Source organism: Anoplopoma fimbria, chromosome 17 (genome assembly GCF_027596085.1).
Source record: "Anoplopoma fimbria isolate UVic2021 breed Golden Eagle Sablefish chromosome 17, Afim_UVic_2022, whole genome shotgun sequence".
Lineage (NCBI taxonomy): Eukaryota > Metazoa > Chordata > Actinopteri > Perciformes > Anoplopomatidae > Anoplopoma > Anoplopoma fimbria.
The window spans coordinates 14,585,340-14,604,168 of record NC_072465.1 but is presented as its reverse complement, the minus strand read 5'-3'; the positions used below and the strand labels follow the sequence as shown (position 1 = coordinate 14,604,168).

General features: G+C 40.3%; 1 protein-coding gene and 1 long non-coding RNA gene across 2 annotated transcripts in view; both read left to right on the top strand.

Moving 5' to 3' along the window:
* col7a1 (collagen, type VII, alpha 1) overlaps window positions 1–16,820 on the top strand; it is a 38,789-nt gene extending 21,969 nt beyond the window's left edge. Inside the window, exons 60-96 of the mRNA XM_054617645.1 lie at window positions 170–250; window positions 365–400; window positions 1,097–1,168; window positions 1,298–1,342; window positions 1,722–1,757; window positions 2,115–2,150; window positions 2,679–2,783; window positions 2,877–2,942; window positions 3,368–3,403; window positions 3,495–3,530; window positions 3,626–3,673; window positions 3,763–3,798; window positions 4,995–5,120; window positions 5,310–5,519; window positions 5,603–5,638; window positions 5,761–5,805; window positions 6,003–6,119; window positions 6,209–6,280; window positions 6,406–6,450; window positions 7,324–7,359; window positions 8,663–8,698; window positions 8,790–8,834; window positions 8,941–8,973; window positions 9,098–9,160; window positions 9,290–9,325; window positions 9,827–9,907; window positions 10,038–10,106; window positions 13,760–13,795; window positions 13,979–14,038; window positions 14,155–14,199; window positions 14,281–14,316; window positions 15,643–15,678; window positions 15,763–15,822; window positions 15,937–16,062; window positions 16,170–16,222; window positions 16,600–16,658; window positions 16,771–16,820. Of these exons, the coding sequence (XP_054473620.1) occupies window positions 170–250; window positions 365–400; window positions 1,097–1,168; window positions 1,298–1,342; window positions 1,722–1,757; window positions 2,115–2,150; window positions 2,679–2,783; window positions 2,877–2,942; window positions 3,368–3,403; window positions 3,495–3,530; window positions 3,626–3,673; window positions 3,763–3,798; window positions 4,995–5,120; window positions 5,310–5,519; window positions 5,603–5,638; window positions 5,761–5,805; window positions 6,003–6,119; window positions 6,209–6,280; window positions 6,406–6,450; window positions 7,324–7,359; window positions 8,663–8,698; window positions 8,790–8,834; window positions 8,941–8,973; window positions 9,098–9,160; window positions 9,290–9,325; window positions 9,827–9,907; window positions 10,038–10,106; window positions 13,760–13,795; window positions 13,979–14,038; window positions 14,155–14,199; window positions 14,281–14,316; window positions 15,643–15,678; window positions 15,763–15,822; window positions 15,937–16,062; window positions 16,170–16,222; window positions 16,600–16,658; window positions 16,771–16,820 (2,244 nt within the window). The remainder of the gene's footprint in view (window positions 1–169; window positions 251–364; window positions 401–1,096; window positions 1,169–1,297; window positions 1,343–1,721; window positions 1,758–2,114; window positions 2,151–2,678; window positions 2,784–2,876; window positions 2,943–3,367; window positions 3,404–3,494; window positions 3,531–3,625; window positions 3,674–3,762; window positions 3,799–4,994; window positions 5,121–5,309; window positions 5,520–5,602; window positions 5,639–5,760; window positions 5,806–6,002; window positions 6,120–6,208; window positions 6,281–6,405; window positions 6,451–7,323; window positions 7,360–8,662; window positions 8,699–8,789; window positions 8,835–8,940; window positions 8,974–9,097; window positions 9,161–9,289; window positions 9,326–9,826; window positions 9,908–10,037; window positions 10,107–13,759; window positions 13,796–13,978; window positions 14,039–14,154; window positions 14,200–14,280; window positions 14,317–15,642; window positions 15,679–15,762; window positions 15,823–15,936; window positions 16,063–16,169; window positions 16,223–16,599; window positions 16,659–16,770) is intronic.
* Window positions 16,821–17,552: 732 nt separating this feature from the next.
* Window positions 17,553–18,289, top strand: LOC129105221 (uncharacterized). Its single transcript, XR_008531823.1, has 4 exons — window positions 17,553–17,576; window positions 17,722–17,757; window positions 18,080–18,136; window positions 18,248–18,289. It is a non-coding gene; the product is annotated as an uncharacterized LOC129105221 (long non-coding RNA).
* The last annotated feature ends 540 nt before the right edge of the window (window positions 18,290–18,829 follow it).

Genomic DNA, 18,829 nt, shown 5'->3' with positions numbered 1-18,829 from the left:
TCTCGTTGTCCTTCTGTTTACCATCAAGTATTTCCTCAGTGGGATGAAGTGCAGGGGAGCTTGCAGAAAGCTTCATGGCCGAAAATTTTATTCTGCCACTTAAACTGTTTTCTTACTGTAGGCTCTTAATTAAATGTAGTTTTCTGACCCTAAACATCTGTGTGATCAGGGAGAAAGGGGAACATCTGGCTTAGATGGACGTCCTGGTCTGGATGGTAAACCAGGTGCTGCTGGACCGCCTGGTCAGAGGGTACTTTATGCCAACTTTTCCCCAAAACTTTAAAACACATTGTATGTGCAGCCTCACTGGGTGATGAATGTGTGTAGCTGATTCACAGTGGATTTTTTTTTCTTTGTTTTACAGGGTGATCCTGGAAAACAGGGGGATCCTGGGAGAGACGTAAATTTAATTTCACAATTGGCTTTGATTTTGTATTGGTTATCAGTGATTATATGAAAATAGATGCTGATATTTTTATCTAATGCTCACTTTAGTTGTGAGATTTTTATTTATTTAGTGAATAGTTTAAAACTTTTTTTTGATTTAAATGATATTATCAAAATTTTGTAATAAACACATTTTCATTAAATGCATATCTGTCCCTGAATTGCAATCACATATGCACTTTATGTGTGTGTGCTGCAGAGGGCACTGTGGAGGCGTTAACAACCAGTCTTCACTACTGTGACCAGTTGCATAAGCCAACTGTAGGGAAAGACATCTCTAGACTGGTCCAGTTTTACAAGAGATTTTTATGTAATATTGACCATAATAATGATTCTGAAAGTCCTGCTAAATTTACATTTTAGTCAAAGAGTCTGAATCCTAATTTAAGGGGCAGACACATGATGGCTCTATGACTGATGCTGTTCAATCCACATCAAATTGCAGTTGATATTTCTGTCATATCTGCTAAGTGTTAGTACACTTTTAAACTACTAAAATAAACTTTTTAAATTATCTTCTGCCCTTACATCCCCACTATACGGTGCTACATATGAGCAAATCTAAATCAGTCTTAGCTTAGCAGGCATTTAGTCTGAATAATAGTGAAATTAAACCATTCATTGTGATGCGTGTTGGTTTGATTAACAGGGTCTACCAGGACTAAGAGGGGACCAGGGCCCCCCGGGGCCTGTTGGGCCTCCGGGCACTGCAGGGACACCTGTGAGTACACACACACACACTTTCATTTTTGTATTTACATGTCACTCTATCAGACTCATCCATTATTTTTGTTTCTTTACATCTCCACCACATTTACTTTGTGTCATCGTCCTTGTTATTATATTTCAGGGTAAAGCAGGTGAAGATGGCAAACCTGGGTCTCCTGGCAAAATGGTAACCCCTTGCTATAACACTGTTCTCAGCTGATATACTTCAGAATCTTAAATGTAATATAAAATCTTCCTTACAGGACATTTTATTACTGACTTGACGGACATACTTTGATATTTATTACAACAAGTCAGAATATGAATCTTGTTCAGTAGTGCTTGTGTTTTCTTTCAGTATGTCTTTCTCTCATTACTTTAATTTGGTAATGGCCTTGACAATAAAGCAGCGAGGACATTTATTTCAGGCCTGCTGCATAATGGCCGTCTTAAGTGAGTCTCTAAAGCAGTGGCACTGAATTATCTGAGTGCTCCTTTAGCAGGCTGGCCATTATTCAGTTTGTTTGTTTCTTCAAGTCTATAATGCATTTTGTTTTGACTTGCAGGGCGAGGACGGTGTGCCAGGTGAAGACGGGAGAAAGGTTTGTAGCTATATCAGTTTATACAATCATATGGCACTGACTGAATGAGCTTTAGTCAAATACTGTTTCTTAATAAAAGTAACTAAAGCTGACCAACAACAGCATTTTACTGTTTCACAAATTTATGTGACAAATCTTTAACCTTTTTCCCAAAGATATCCTCATACAGATGTTATCATGTTAAATTACCTGTTAAAGTGTAGCATGTTTGATAATATGCTATTTGTGAATATTATCTTTGCAGTGCTTTTAATACTACAGGACACACCACACAATTGACTTAAAATGGAATGACAAATAGTACTTATTAGGTCTGTATTTCTTTGCAAATCTGACTCTGCTGTCTTTAATCTGCAGGGTGACAAAGGAGAATCAGGAGCTGCTGGAAGAGATGTCAGTTTATCCAGTTTCTTTTATATCATCATCTCTTTGTGTTCAGTTTGTTTCTATGCTGTATCCTGTCCTGTCAATCTGCCCCTTCTCACCCCCGCTTCCTGTATTGATCCTCGACTTTATTGTATTACAAATCAGCTTTCCTCCTTTCTCTTTTCCTCATCACTTTCCCACTCAAGTGTGTATTTATCAAGTGTACTTTGCTCTGACACTGACATTACCATCACACCCTCACTCACTGCCGAATCAATAGGCTTCTCAGAAGCAGCTATATAAATTCACTAGCCTCTAATGATCAAGCCGAGCCTTTAAGGGGGAGCCACTTCTGAGAGGAATCCAGAGAGGCACCAAATGTCAGTGCTGTGCTGTTTTCATGTGCAAATTCACATTAATTATCTCTAGAACATCAGTGGAGGGGTGGCAGCGGCCACCTGCTTTGATTTTTATAGTTCAGCCTCTACTATAGCACAGGAGGAAGTAACCCTGTGTAGAGAGTGTTTCAGTTGTGTAATCGCACTTCTTTTCCAGGGCCGAGATGGGCTGAAAGGAGACCGGGGTCTTGCTGGGTCTGTCGGACCCTCTGGCCCTTCTGGGCCTCAGGGAGTACCTGGCAGCATTGGTCCTCCTGGACAGGTGCGACAGTTTACAGACACGTTTGATGTGTATTATGAATGGGATTTATAGTTTGTTATCTTGACTTATCTATACACTGTCCCTGTCTCTCAGGTGGTGTACATGAAAGGAGCTCAAGCGGCACCAATCCCCGGCCCGCAGGGGCCTCCGGGAACGCCTGTGAGTATGCATGACTTTGTAGCATTCTGACATTGTTGTTAATTAAAGTCTTTAAATTCATATTTCAGTCACTGCTTTTGTGAAGGGTTTTGTGCTAAAAATGAAGAAGACCTCCAGGGCAAATCTGCACTAATGGAAGATAAAATCATTATATGCACAGGACAATTCCTCTGCATATAATTTTCATTTAGTGTTTTTTTTTTGCATACCATCATAGAAAAGTTTATTTTACAGAAACATCAAACTAGAAACCTCTAGCTGTTATCTAGCCCTCGTGCGGTCATGTTGTCCCCAGCAGCATCACTCTCCCACATGTAGCGGCAGAGATGTATGTTCTTATCTACATCTGTCCCTGTGTGCTACCGCAGCCCTCCCACAGTCTTATCTGTTGATGTTTTCATCATTGTCCTTGCTCTGTCCTTCAGGGCGTGCCTGGGATCCCTGGAGCTCTGGGAGCCAGAGTAAGTCATGGTTGTCTGTGTTGAGCCCAGTTTGCTTTAGATTCGCAAACACTTAGTTGTTCTCTTGACCTTCTAACTTTCTTTGTTCCAGGGGGATAGAGGGCCGTCTGGTCAGAAAGGTGATGCTGTAAGTTAAAAGTCCACCTCTATTGTACTGAAAGTGTGTCCTGAGTGAGGTTTTATGTGTTTTGTGTTGACACTTTGATATCTTTTTATTGGCAGGGAGACCCAGGAGAGGACGGGGCACCGGGAAAACCTGGGACATCAGTGGTAAGATGTCAGCAGATCACCGTGACTTGTAGAATCATTTTTTTATCTTTTTGTCTTGTTCACTGATGTTTGTGTATTTCTCTTACCAGGATGTACAAAAGGCTCTGGCCAACTTTGACATTCAGGTATGTAAACTGACCCACAAGGATTCGCAGAGTAATGATTCTGTAACATTTTAGTTTGTTGAGCCTTTATAGATGCAGAAATGATTCTAGTCTTCAGTATTTTATGTTATATAAGGAGATATTATTACTCTGGATTTGAACATGATTAAGTTATAGCATGATAATCCCCTCTGAGATAGAAATGTCTGCCATCCTTGATGAAGAATTAAGCCTCCACAGTGACACCAAAGCACACATTTATTTTTGATGGACAATTTTGATTGTTAGTTTTTTCATGAATGCTTATTTACAAAGCCTTGCACCTGCATTTTAAAATTCAACATTTTACATTTCAATGTGCGTATAACTACTTTCCCACTTATCTCTGTCGGTGTAGCACTAAACATTTGTGGTTAGTAGTCAGATATGTTTATAAGGCATATTTTGAATGTCAAAATGAACTTGTGCTGTCATTTGAAAATACATTTGAATTTGTATATGTACTTATTCTTAGCAACCTTAATCTAAATCACTCATTTATCTGTTATGGATATATAGATGAATGTTTGAGCATAATGGTCTTTGCTAATGGAAATTGCACTAGAACTTGTGCAAGTTTTTTTATTTGTCTATTTGTTCTTGTAAGCGTCATCATGCCATTTACAGCTTCCAGATGTATTTATAACTTGTCGATTAGTTTGAAAATAAAATGTCTTCAATCCAGTAAAAGAGGATTAACAGAGTTACCATGGTCCAATATGGGATTGTCTCTTGGTTTATGGGCATTATAAAAATAGGACTGCATGTAGTTAAAACCCACAGCAGCATGTGGGGCTTGATGTCATAGACTTAGACCACGGACGGACATAGATTTATGAGTAAATTGGAACTTCTTAAAATAAACGTTGCCCCGATAGTGTGAAGGAGTTTGATAACCTCATTCAGTATGTCAGCAGATGAAAAACTATCTCAATCCCTCACAGGAAACCCATATATTTAAGAGGTTTTGTGCAAATACATTTTAAAAAGACCATTAGGCCTTACATTTTTGGGCTTTGTGAAAATAAACACTGATTACAAGCAATTCTTCAGCTGCTGGGATCAAATCTCAATGACTGGTCTTTAACTGATGTCTAAAGTGTTTTACAGACAGGCAGCTATGCCTAAAAGTTATAAAGTTCTTACCAACCATTTCCATTTTTCTTCCCTCCACACAGGTTTCAGATCTAAAAGTTCTTATGGACAGGAAGGACATACTCCTGAATCCTACAGCGCAGAAGGCAGTGAAAGGTGCAAAAGGAGACGGTGGAGAACCTGGACCGAGAGGACCGTCTGGTGCAGATGTAAGTATGACTAGGGGCATCTTTGAGGCTTTCAGTAAATATAAAAAAACCTTGATGAAGACCCCCTGTAAGATCATAGCAAGTCCAGATGGTGCATTCCATTTTGATGTTTACTAAAATGTCTAAACAACATAATATAGTTCAAAATTTAGATTTGTTTATCTCTCTCCATTTCCTGTTGTGCACCAGGGACTCCGTGGTTTTCAGGGCGAGAGAGGAGCAAAAGGGGATCAAGGGGAGCGAGGACCCGTGGGAGCAACTGGGCCCCCAGGTAGAGCCATTGGAGAACGAGGGTCAGAGGGACCGCCAGGTCCCTCTGGAGAGTCAGGCAAACCAGGAATACCAGGAGTTCCTGGGCGAGCTGGGGAACTGGGGGAGTCTGGAAGACCTGGAGATAAGGTGAGCTGTGGAGAGTTGGGTAAACAAATGAAGATTTTTCATTGAACATGATTCTGCTAATATCGTGTTTATCTTTACTTCAGGGGGAGAGAGGAGAGAACGGTGACAAAGGAGAAGCTGTAAGTGTTTATGTTACATTGATAATTTTTACTTTGGTCCACCACATCACGGTAGTGAGGAAAAAAATCATGTTTTATGTAATCACTTCCACACTGAACTGAGAATTTCTTCTGTTTTTCAGGGTAAAATCGGGCAAACGGGATTAGTCGGCCCACCAGGTCAAAAGGTTAACTCCTTCTCATCTCTTGTTAATGATGCAGTGAAACTCAGGGGATTCCACATTTAAATAATGTAAATATTGTGTGTGTGTGTGTGTGTGTGTGTGTGTGTGTGTGTGTGTGTGTGTGTGTGTGTGTGTGTGTGTGTGTGTGTGTGTGTGTGTGTGTGTGTGTGTGTGTGTGTGTGTGTGTGTGTGTACTGTAGGGAGCATCTGCTGACTCAGTACTGGTTGGTGCGCCTGGAGCCAGAGGTCCTCCAGGACTTCTAGGACTGAAGGGAGAACCTGGTGCTGCTGGATCACTGGGACCTCAAGGAGAACGGGTAAGATTTACACATCATACTAAGAACATTTGTCATGCTCTGTCACATGTTTCTATATGCAAATGAGCTACATTGAATGTGTCTTACAGGGTTCTGTGGGATCTCGTGGTGACAAAGGAGACAGAGGACAGTCTGGAGAAAACGGACGTCATGGCTTGCAGGTGAGCTGAGTATTGTAATAATCACAGACTCCTAAAGTAAGAGAATCTGGTTTTGATCTTAATGTTACTATATTCAAGACATTATGAAAACAATATGAGAAGCAATTTGTCTTTTGTTATTTTAGGGATCACCGGGAGAACCAGGAAAAACGGGTCAGGATGGGAAACCAGTAAGTGGGAGGTGCTGGATGTAAAGTTGTACGCCTGAAGGTTTTTTATTTTTATTTGAATAGAGCTTGATATAGTAATGACTTTCTTGGTTTAGAGACGCATGTCTAACTATTTAGTGAATGTTTCTTCAACAGACTTGGTAAGTGTGTTCTTTTTTCTTATTGGAATAACAATATATAGTTAATAATACTTAATAATTGATTAATTTACAGTATTTTGATATGCGTATATATTGGACTATTAATTCATATGCAAAACATAATGAAGCTTTTTTTTTTTTTTTTTTTTTTTTAAAACCAGCTGAATTCCAGTTTACATCACAGGTCACATTAAGGTTTAATCTTTATCCTACAGTAGTATTTGCAGTGATCACATAAAGCCAAAACACAAATGATGTGCCGTATGTCATGATGATGTGTTCGGGTGCAGAAATAAATGTAAGGAGAGGAGAGGTATTAAGCACTTCCTCACACTTTGTTTTTTCCTTCCCTCCATGTCGGAGCAGGGCCTAACAGGGCCCTCTGGTCCTCTTGGCCAACCAGTGAGTAACCAGTAACCCAGCAAAGGGGCTTCCTCTTTGGCTTAATCCCCAGAGCAGACCACTGAGTTGGCTGATGGAGCTCTCTTCCACCACCCCCCCCCCTTGGGCCGAGGCTTCATAGATCCTTAGACTGTAACCCCCTTTTGCAGCTGTGCGGCTAACGCCTTACTCTCTGACTTCCTCGCTCTTCTCATGTGTGTCTTATCTCTGCCCATTTCCTTTTCTGTGTTGTTTGTTTCCCCTCTTCCAACTTCCCTCTCTCCACCTACCTGTCTTCAACCCCCCTACACCCTCCTGTCATCCTCCCCACTCTCTCTTTCTTCCTCTCCAGGGCTTGCCTGGGTTCCCAGGAGTTCTAGGCAGACCGGTAGGTTCTCTGCTGCTGGCTGGCATGCTTGAGCTGTGGAGGCGGGAGGGCTGGGAGAACCTGTCCCTGTGGTATCTGATACAGACGGGGAAAGCACCAAAGCTTTAGAGATGCCAGTGGGGTTTAGCTCAGACAGGAAATAGCTTGAAAGATGTATCCGCATTTAACAACAGGAGACTAGAACAACCTATCATCAGGATGCACACATCGTCATGTACCTCCCAGGCAAATTTCACCCCTTTAATCTTCATGCGCTTGTATTGGAAACATCCTTCTGGGAGCTGGGATAAGAGTCAGACGTTGATGGGTTTGTCATAAAATATTAATCAAGACCAACTGTCCCCAAAGCATCTGTGTCAAACTCAAAAGTTGAATTTTAAACATGTAAGACATCACAGATTTGTTGCCGGAGATGAAAGGACGTCAGCCTACATCCTGAGCCGAAGCTCTCGCCAGGATCTTGTGTACAATAGTAGAGGGGAAATCAAAATTGGGTGTTGGTACTCCAAAAAGTACTGTGTTGTCAATTCGCTTGAGTCTGCTTATCGTGCATGCAGCTGTTCCTGCTGCTGTCTGTTGTGTGCTTATCCCTCTCACAGCACTGGTTTTCAGAGCTTACCATGCCAGTATCTCTTTGTTGACATTGCCGATCCTCTGTTTGCATTGTCCTACCTGTTGTCACGAGTCAGTCAAATGTTTTATGTGTTTGTATATTTATGTCTCCTAGAGAGACTCACGTGTCAATCAGTGACATGTGTTATTTATGTGAACTCCATGTTGTCCAATATTAAGTATATAAAAATGTATTTACAGTTTTAATTGTTTAAGTCTTTTAAATATATATGTATGCATAAATATATTGCTTAAAGGAATAGTTTGACATTTTAGGAAATACAGTTATTCGCTTTCTTGCTGAGAGTTGGATGAGAAGGTCAATACCGCTCACATATCTGTTTGTTGAATATGAAGCTGCTGACAGCAGTTAGCTCAGCATAAAGACTGGAAGTATGACAAAGGTAACAAAATGTGCTTACCAGCACCTCTAAAGCTCACATATCAACATGTTATAATGATGATGATAGTCGGTCATGCAGTACTATTTGCTAAATGGACACTGAGGCCTCCTTTTTTTCCATTTTGTTGTCAACTAATAACAAACCCAAGAGTATCAATCTTCTCGTCTAACTTAAGCGAATAATTTTCCAAGATGTCAAAATATTAATTTCAAATTTTTGGCCTGTGTGCTGTTAGTGAGTATTTCATGATGAAAGTATTCTGTACATGACTTTTATTTTGCTTCTAGGGAAACCCAGGAGAGCCTGGAATTAGGGGGCCAACTGTAAGTATCACAAACATGATGAAGCATGCAAACACATTCATAGACTCTCAACAGCAGCTGTTTACATGTTGGTGGTATGTGTTTCAATTAGGGCCCCATGGGTCCCAACGGGGTTCCAGGTCCGTCAGGTGTGAAGGTGAGTTAACTACACCTCAGTGTACTACGTGTCACTGCATGTTTACTGAGATTCTTTTGTTTGTTGCTTGCTGGCCAAAGTCCTAAAACGTTTGTGTCCGTCACAGGGTAATCAAGGAGAGCCAGGTGTTGGCGTCAAGGTAAAACCATTCCAGTGGTATTTTTGCATATTTTAGTGCAGAGGTTCAATTGGCCTAGTAACTTATTACATCACAATGTAGACAGTGTGTGAGTTTTTTTTTTTTTTTTTTTTCTTGTCTGCAGGGTCCTCCTGGTGCCCAAGGGAGCACAGGTCTGCCAGGACCAGCAGGTCCCCCTGGAGCTGTAGTAAGTCTCCCCACTGTTTATCTCCAGGGAGAAACTGCTTTCCTGTTTTCTCACGAAATGTATCAAAAATATCACTGTGTGTATCACATTTTTTTCTTTTTTACCATTGCATTTATTTTCCCTCTGCAGGGTCCACAGGGCGCTCCGGGACTGTCGGGGCAGGTGGTGAGTATGTGATCAGTATGTGATGTGAGCACAGTGAGGAAATGTTCTTGGCCTGAGGCATTTCAATTATAACTGAAAATAGGAAGGTAATTAAATAGAAATGCCAAAACATGTGTACCAAGCTTTTGCTGACAAATGGCGGCTTCAGTTGCTTTTTGTGTTCATAATTTGAAAAAAGCAGGTTACAAAACATGTGATTTGTTGTATTTAACAGCTGAAAAATGAGCAGTGTACGGACTTAACCAACTCTTCTACAACATTTTTATTGTAAACCGTTGGCTGTCTGCTTAATAATATCTCACTATTATAAAATAAATATGGAAAATAAGTGGAGACCCCATTTCAGATCTATATTTATTGATGTGTGGTGTTGATGAAGACAGTTGCACAGATCTTTTTAGATGATTTGCAACCTTTCTATTGCACTTAAATGCAAATGTTACTGCACATGCTTGTGATTACACATATATCAAACCTACTGAAGTATCTGCTGCTCCTAAGGGTGAAGCGGGTAAACCAGGAGTCCCTGGAAGAGATGGGGTGCCTGGCAAAGAAGGAACATATGGATTACCAGGAAAGCAGGTATGTCTGGGTTTTACTATGTGCCAATGTCTGTGTCCATGTAGGCAACTGTTTATGCAATGTGTAGTGTTCACTGTGCTGTTTTTACCAGGACCTCTTCTGTGTCATCAAAGTGTCATTTGTTTCTCAGGGCATTGCTGGACCTCCAGGCCTGGCCGGCTTAAAGGGGGAGCAGGGAGACAGCGGTCCTCCAGGGAAGGTGAGAACATGCTGCATCTACCGAGCAGCCTTTGGCTAAAAGGACAGTCAATGAAATTGGTTTTGTGGTAGCTTTTATTGGATTTGATCCTAGCTACAGAAGTGATGAAAAAAAAAAAATACATTTCTGTAGTGCTATTATTAGCATCCAACTGTGCGAGTTATTCTGAGTCCTCCCTCAGGGGCCGTGGTTGGGCTGCTGTTGTTTCTCCACCTGGGGCTGGGGGAGGGGGCTGCCTGTAAGCCAAATCGTGCTCCAGAGACATTCCCCTGCAATTTGTACACAACTTAATGTTGTCCGGGAGTCCCACTGTTAGCTGGTTATATGCTGCTGCCAGCTGTCTCCATAAACTGATATTGTAACTCTGATATCTCTGAGAAGCCTGCAGCAGTGTGAGCCATGAGGCTGTAGGGAGATGAACATGACGAACGCTCCATACAGCTCTCAAACAGAATATAAAGACATTCTCTATTGATGAGGGGATCTGTCAGTGGCCTGTAGTTAAAGTCAATACAATGGGCAAGGCAGAAATGTATGGTGTTTAAGGGTCATTGAATCTAGAAATTGCTCTACTTAGCAACATGAAGCCCAAGAACATTGTGCTATGAAGGAGTTGCACCAGAAAACCTGCTGTCATTTCTGTTTCTCATTTTGCGTCTACATATACAAAGAAGGGGGTCGGCTACAAACCTCTAATATAGGAGATGATTAGTTGTGTTATGAATTTTGTGTGTCCTGGTGAAAAGGTGTCCAAAGCGCTCTGTGGTGGTAAAACTGCTACCTCTACCTATCTGGGCTGTTGGTAGTGAGAATAGATCTGAATGAAAACCTTTCCGAGTATTTAGCTTTCATTCATTTCTCTCAATGAACATGGGGGCCAGAATCAGGAGACAAACACAACTACTACAGTTACATTTTTAAAACATTTTGTCTGTGATTGAGTAACCCTCTGTAATATCAAATAGCCAGCATAAAAAATCCTTCCCCTTTGCTGGGTAATTTGAGCTGGGATAAGGACGAAATACAAGAGCTAGATCTTCCCTTGAAGTTCTCTTAGTGGGATCTTTCTGTTATACGACTGTTATTGATTGACATTCATGGACCAAATTATCTGGCACTTGCTCACCCTGTATAATGAGTTTACACATGTCAGCAACATATTCAGTCACTCTTTCTTAGGTTCACACTTCCCTCACATGTCTATATTATCTGCTTGAATACAGCCCTGCAGTTTTTGGCAGAAATGTAGCCAAGTGGGGGAAAAACCCTCCCCCACTTTAAAAATAACAGAGGAACCAACGATGAATATGAATTTCAGCTAAATCCTTGTATAGATTCTTGGATAATTGGCTCAAGTGTTCTATTAGACAGTCTGCAAGTGGCACAAGCTGGTCTGGATTAGAATATAAAGAATATATATTTAGATATAACAAGATAAAGAGCCTGATGAACACTCTTGACAGATATATTGTGCTGTTCTAGTTCTAAGAGCTCATCTTTTTATCATTCACTGTCGCCCACAATACACCTCTGATAAGAATTGGCAAATCAGAGTGAACTGGATGTTCTACTGTAGCTGCCCTTATTATTGCTTGAGAATTTACAAGCATCAACATTTTAAGTGCAAAAGACACTTTGGAAGACGATATACCTGAACTCCTATATTACAGTAAGTCCTGCTTCTGCTCAAACATGATTTGTCAGCGCCACTTGGCCTTCACATGGAATTTACCTTACCACTGACACTGAAATATCATTGCCTGCTAGTTCTCTGTATTTGAATGACTGCAGACATCTGGTAATGGGGATTGGCTAGGCGTGACAAAGTCTGGGCCAATTCTGATGATGAGGATCTCAATTAAGCCAAATTTCAGCTCAGTGAGACTGAAAATGACAGAGAAGGTCACATGCATTCATATATTTCTCTCTGTAGGGTGTGGCTCATAATCACTTGGAGTCAAAATCAACTCTGTTCTTCACTTTTTATCCAACATGGCTCAATACAACTTTCGGATTATTTTTATCAAATAAACTGCTGCCAAACTATTATTAATCTTTGAGTGCTCCTGACCTTATCTTGTTAAATAAATTGCACCGTATCCAGGTAATTTGCTGTTTCTGTGGTGCAGATTCTCCTTGTCTGAGTACTGAGCATCACATTTTTTAGCCACGAGCGCAGCTTATTATAATGCAAAACCTGAGCCTATCAGGATTGCTGCCAGATATCATAATGACATGTATTAGCACACAAATTTACTTGCTATTAACTCCAAACTGCTATTAACTCCAAACTTGTAAAGATACAATGTTCGTTTGGCAGTATTTAGAGAGACTTTAGCTGTTCAGCTTAGCATCCAAAGTGCATGTTTATTCAACCACAGAGTGGGATTGGTCATCAACAAAAAAAAAAAGGGGTCAACTATTTTCTATTTCTCACACTCCTGTATTGGTTCCTCTTGTGTGTTTTCCTCCCACCCCTTTTCTTACTGAAAAGGTTGTCTTGTAAACTTTATCAAATTCCTTTGCATCATGCCTCTATGGGGTGTTTTATCAAATGTATGGTAGCGGGTAGCTCACATACTAGAGTTACTTATTATGTGGCTTTAAAGCATTTATATTATGTCTTAAGGAATATTTGTCTTAAATTCATATCATATTGTAACTTTTATCCGAGCAAAATGTTTGACATGTAGCAAAGGTCACCGCCTTGAAATAAAACGGCAATGTTGCAATAGCAGCATATGGTATGTACATTAACATTTAGCCCACCAGACAATGATTTAAACTCCTCATTACCAGTTGTAGTTTCTCTCTGCTGTTTAAAAAAATAAATGTCAGAAGAAAAAGAGTCAAAGATAAAGCTTCCTTGTCAGGCACTCTGTAATCGCGGCCATTCCTGCTGTTTGTAATGTTGACATGAATCGTGATGAGTGTCTCGGGTTCAGCACCCTGGACAGAGCCACGGTGACACTGTCACTGAGTTCACTAGTTTGATGAATAACAAGGCAACGCTTACCCATCTGCTCAGCAGCTCCACCATTTGTTCACACACACACACACACACACACACACACACACACACACACACACACACACACACACACACACACACACACACACACACACACACACACACACACACACACACACAAGACAAGTGACGTCGCATTTTCCAGCTCTGCAGTTGCAATGGACTTTGATAACAGTCACATGTAAAGGTTTCTATATTGGTTTCAGTCATTCTGAGTGCAAGAACTAGAGCTTCCTTCATTTAGTCATTCTTGACCGAGATCTGGAAGATGTCATTTTGTCAAGTCAGCCGAAAAATGTCAAATACAATTGAATAGGCATATTATTATCACAATACGTGCATCTCTTAAGCAAGTTGTAAGACCAATGCTTCTACAGAGAAGAAAAGTATAGGTTGTCGAAAGCTTTCACTGTGGTGAAGTGCAATGTTGTGCATTTATTATCCGACCTCGCCAAAGACATTAAGGCTCTTAATCTTTGAGAGCTGGAAAAGCTAATGGGTAATATAACACTTGAATACCAAGGCTTTAAGGTTCATGTATACGACGTTTCATACCTGAACAAGTAGCCATACTATGCTGTGCAGGTAATTACTATAATTTCTATACTTTGCACTCTTACAGGCTGTTGCTGGACCCGCTGGACCCAAAGGAGAGAGGGTGAGTCACTGTTAATGCCATTAAAGAGCAAGTAGCTACATTAACCTTTTTTTTCATTCTGTAACATACTCAATTCATGCAGTTTAGTATGCAAAATGAAAATGCTAAACGTTTGTAAATGAGGAAGAAGGACAGAGCAGCTGAATGCAGCTGACTTCACTTTCCTGGTTTTGATCGATGCAGGGTCTTAGTGGTCAAACACTTCCAGGCACGACTGGAGAGAGAGGTCTACCTGGAGATAAGGTGAGTCTGCCTAAAGCATTGGTACTGAAGGCTCACTCTGTTGATTCCACGATACAATGTGAAAATGTCAAGCGCTTTTTCATTGACGCCGATCACTAATAACTGCTGTCTTTCAGGGTAACAGGGGAGACAAAGGAGCTGCTGGCAACAAAGGAGAGAGAGTGAGTGCCATCCTGCTGCAGGGGAACACATACTCATAAAGTTAACATAACATGTTCACATCATGTTATCTGTCTTCATAGGGGGTGGATGGTGAACCAGGAGAGCCTGGAGAAGATGTGAGTTATTAGCTTCCACTGCCACTGTTTGTTTTCTGGATTTATTTTCTCTTAACTCTCACATGTTATATAACTGAATGTGTTTTTTGTTATAAACAAATATCTTTAAAGGTCTAATGCGTTCATCTATCAGTGAAGGGTTTAATGCCACCATAACACTACTATTAGTGGTGTGTAATTTAAGTTAAAAGTTTTTACTATAACAATGTGAGTAACTACTCAACTACATCCAGCTTAGATTTTATATTAATATCATCAAATGCAACATACTGCTATTTAGCATGATGAGACGGATAATATGGAATCAGGCGATTGCCTGGGGGAAGACAATGATTACGACAAGTGCTAAACTAAGTGACGTGTATATATATATATATATATATATATATATATATATATATATATATATATATATTTACCTTTTTACATTAAACACTTAAATTACCCAAGGGCACCACACTGTGTTAATCTAGGTCTTTTAGCGTAATAGATAGATAGATAGATATTTTTTTATTTTCGTGTCATGCACAGAACGTGCCCAACCCTCATGGGTTTACAAGACACCAACAATACAGCTGCAGTGGATCCACATCTCATCAAGTCACATTTGATTACAAAACAACCGGTTGCTTCACCGCTCAATCTTAAACAAAACATTCTGCCTTCTCTCCCAGGCCTGGCAAATAAAATCTGCTACATAGAAGGTTCCTTTCCTAAAACACAACTCGAGTTTTTCATAATCATCCAGCCAAAAGAAATCAACATAAATGGAAGTCATTTTACTAAAGAGGACATCCCTTATGTCCTCGTAGACAGGATAGTAAAACAAAATAAACTGCAATAATCAGCTCCAAATTGGACATCCTGATCATCCTAGCTATGTATTCACATCCTGCTTAGTGGTTGTCATTTCTGTTATCCAGAAATTGTGCAGAAGAGTGCAGGAAATATGTAATTATGCCGGTTAATGTATGCAGATTTTGCTTCAAATTTGAAACAAGGATTCTTTATGTCAAACTGTTTCTCTTCAAGGTCAGTCCAATTATTTAATCTCACCTTAATCAACCATTTTTCTACAGCAGTGTTATTAAAGTTTCTAGACCTCCCATCTAAAAGTGTAATTGTGACCAGTCTCCTCTGATGCTCGAGGTTTTGATTATTTGTCAACTGTGCTTTACTACTATTATTATTATAATTATTAATATTAACTAAAAAAACAATGGTTAACATGTTTCTGTTTTCTATCCAATAAGGGATTATTGGTATGGAAAAAAATCCCAAATCAGTGTATCTTATTTTCACACCTGATATTTGTTTATTATGCAGGGGGCACAGGGACCTTCAGGGCCAAAAGGAGATAAGGTAAACCTCTGTCATGGGTTTTTATTAATTTGCCTTAAATCAAAACCAATCCATGTGACAGTTTTAACAAAATATGTGTTGCAGGGAGAGAAGGGCATAGGAATGGCAGGTCTTCCTGGTCGGGTTGGGCCTCAAGGCTTAAAGGTGAGTAACAGCATGTGGTGCAACAGGTGGATGATCTTCTGTCTGTTTTTACCTCTCTAACCAGTAAGTGTGATGTATCAGATGTGAGACAGTTCAACTCTGACTTAATTTCAGGGAGATCAAGGCCTTCCTGGTCCAGCTGGTCCTCCAGGGCTACAGGGGAAGTCAGGTAATGCTGGGCAGCTGGGCCTGAGAGGAGAAACTGGACAACTAGGAGCTCCTGGACCACCAGGGGATAGGGTTGGTGGAGCCGCTGATTACACAATACTGAATGCTTCTTCTCTTAATATCTGTTGTTGGTTTTCAATTACTGAGGTCTCATTTTCAGGGTCTCCAAGGTTTTGCAGGCCGTGCAGGAAATGTCGGACCCCCTGGTCCGGCTGGTCCTCCTGGACAGGCAGTGAGTTTGGATCCTGTTTTTATTACACTGTGATTAGTAGCCAGCTTCAGCTAAAAGTAGCCATATTCAGGACTGATTTTATTCCTGCTGGACATCTGGGTTGTTGTTTGAGACTGCTTATAGATTGTTTCCTAAGATGCAATATGTAAAAATCTTTTTTTCTTTCAAAGTAAAAGGTCTGAGAGAGACAGGGAAATGGACCAAAACAGATGGTTGATGATTTATGATATGATTTATGCATCTTTTACAATTACTACTTTATAGGGCTCTCCTGGTACCAACGGGGTCAAAGGGGACAAGGTGACTATCAAAGGGACACATATATATGTCTCCTTGCTTAAATATAAATGGATTTTACATATAATTTCTGTTGCCAGGGGGAGGTTGGCGTCGGAATCCCGGTCCCAGAGGAGAGAGAGGAGAATCAGGGCTGAGGGTAAGACATCGGTGACATCAGTGTTTCGTTGTAGATTTGATAAAATATGAATCTGCCTCTGGATGATAAAAACTGGTATGTTGTGTGCTTTTTTTCTTTTGTCATGTCTTAGGGAGAGGAGGGCCGGGCTGGCTTGGATGGGGAGAGAGGGCCATCGGTTAGTACCATGTGATTTTTTTATTTTATGCATCCCTCAGTAACACAACATACACCAACAAAGCCTCTCAAATAGAGTGCCCATACAAGCTTTTCTTCAATTGTTCCAAATGAAGAGAGAGCATATGCGGCTGTGTGTGGCCGCCGAGCCAGGAAGCATTCCACGCATGTTTTTTTTCCAGAGCACTCAGACTTTTGTGTGCAGCAGCTCCTAGCGCCTCTAGTTGAAAATCTCCGAAATCTTCAGAAAGGCGCTGGTGTCGTCACTGTGGATGAAGCATGCTTTTCTGCCATAAAAAGAACACTATATGGACACTCAGCCTAAAGCTTTGAACTGGTCTTTTAGTGTTGTGCTTTACAAAATGCTTAATTAACCAGGAGGGTGTATGTATGCAGGCACAAAGGGTAAAAACTCAGGCATAAATAAATCTTTATAGTTATGATAGAAGAGCTGTTCTTTACAAAGACACAATGTATTAGATGTAAACTAATTATTCAACAGGCCTTGTCCTCCCTCACGATGTTGCAGCACCCATCATTTTAAAACAGGATCAACCCTGTACTCACCATTTATTAAACTGTACATCCTGAGGAGTTATGACATTATTGTGATTTCCGTTTGGTTGTCTAACCGAGGTAAACATGGCCCGAGTTAGAAACATGCATGGTGGTTTTTCTGTGTGGACCAGTATATAATGGGAATATGTGTCTTTGTGTGTTTATCAGGGTCCCGCAGGGAATCGTGGTATTCGTGGAGAGAAGGTGAATACTACCAGGCCTTTTCCCATTGTTATGTGTCATCATGCTAGCAGTGTCCCCCGAGTATTTTGCTCATGTAAAGTGGTGAATTATATTGACACGCCTGAATGAAATGTTTTGCTCTCAATCATTTATTTATTTTTTTCAGGGGGACATTGGGCTGCAAGGTGACAAAGGAGAGAAGGTGTGTGCATTTCAATATCTAATAAGCTCCACCACTGCCCTCTCTCTCTCTCTCTCTCTCTCTCTCTCTCTCTCTCTCTCTCTCTCTCTCTGACACAAAAATGGACAAAGAGGAATATAAGACACATTGTGTCAGCAGTGGCTGTTTTTGAAAGAGCTCTTTCATGAGAGAGCAGGATGATTATATGAATACTCACAATGTTAATGAGCTACGATACTAAAAGTGACACCGCTTAAGAAAAGGTTACAGGATAAAACATTGTTTGTTGATGTTTTGGCTTTTGGGAGAAGCCAGATGTTTACAGTTGTGCTGTCACTCACAGGGGGACACAGTGCTGGTGGGAGGACCTGCTGGAGAAAAGGGCAATAAAGGAGAAACAGTCAGTAAACACCTGATGGTTCCAAATATTGAATATTATAAGATAGTCTTGTTTGTTCTTACAGTTTATGTTTTTTGTCTTTTTGTTGATATCACTATTGTTTCATTTTAGAGTGATAGGGGACCCAAAGGTGTTCAGGGAGAAAAAGGGGGGAAAGGTCAAGAGGGCCCTCTAGGGGAGCAGGTAAGTGTGTTTCTTTTCCGAAAGTATGTGATGGTGTTATGGCTACTACTAATGATCATTTTTATTTTTGAATTATACATTAATTGTTTTTTTGAGGGATTGAATAATTATTTAGTGAAGGAAACATCAGAAGATTTTGAAAAATGTCCTCCTGAATTTGCAAAAATCCAAGGTGACCTCTTCAAATTTCTGTTTTTTTCCAACCAGGTTAAGATATAAATCAGAGAAAGGCTAAAGGATTTGATGCATTTGAGAAGCTGAAATCAGCATTTTTGCTAAAAAACAATTATTGTTTGAATATATGTCTCAGATATTTAGTTAGTTTGCCGTTTAACAGAATTTGATCTAAACTAGGGGGTTGATAATATGTAATCATAAGTAGCGTGGATCTGATGGCCAAGCAGGCGCATCAATTGACTATTTAACTCAGAAATATAAACCACTTAACTGTAACGTAACAAGGAAAAGATAGCATTTAAACAATATTCTTATGTTGCATCAATAAAGAGT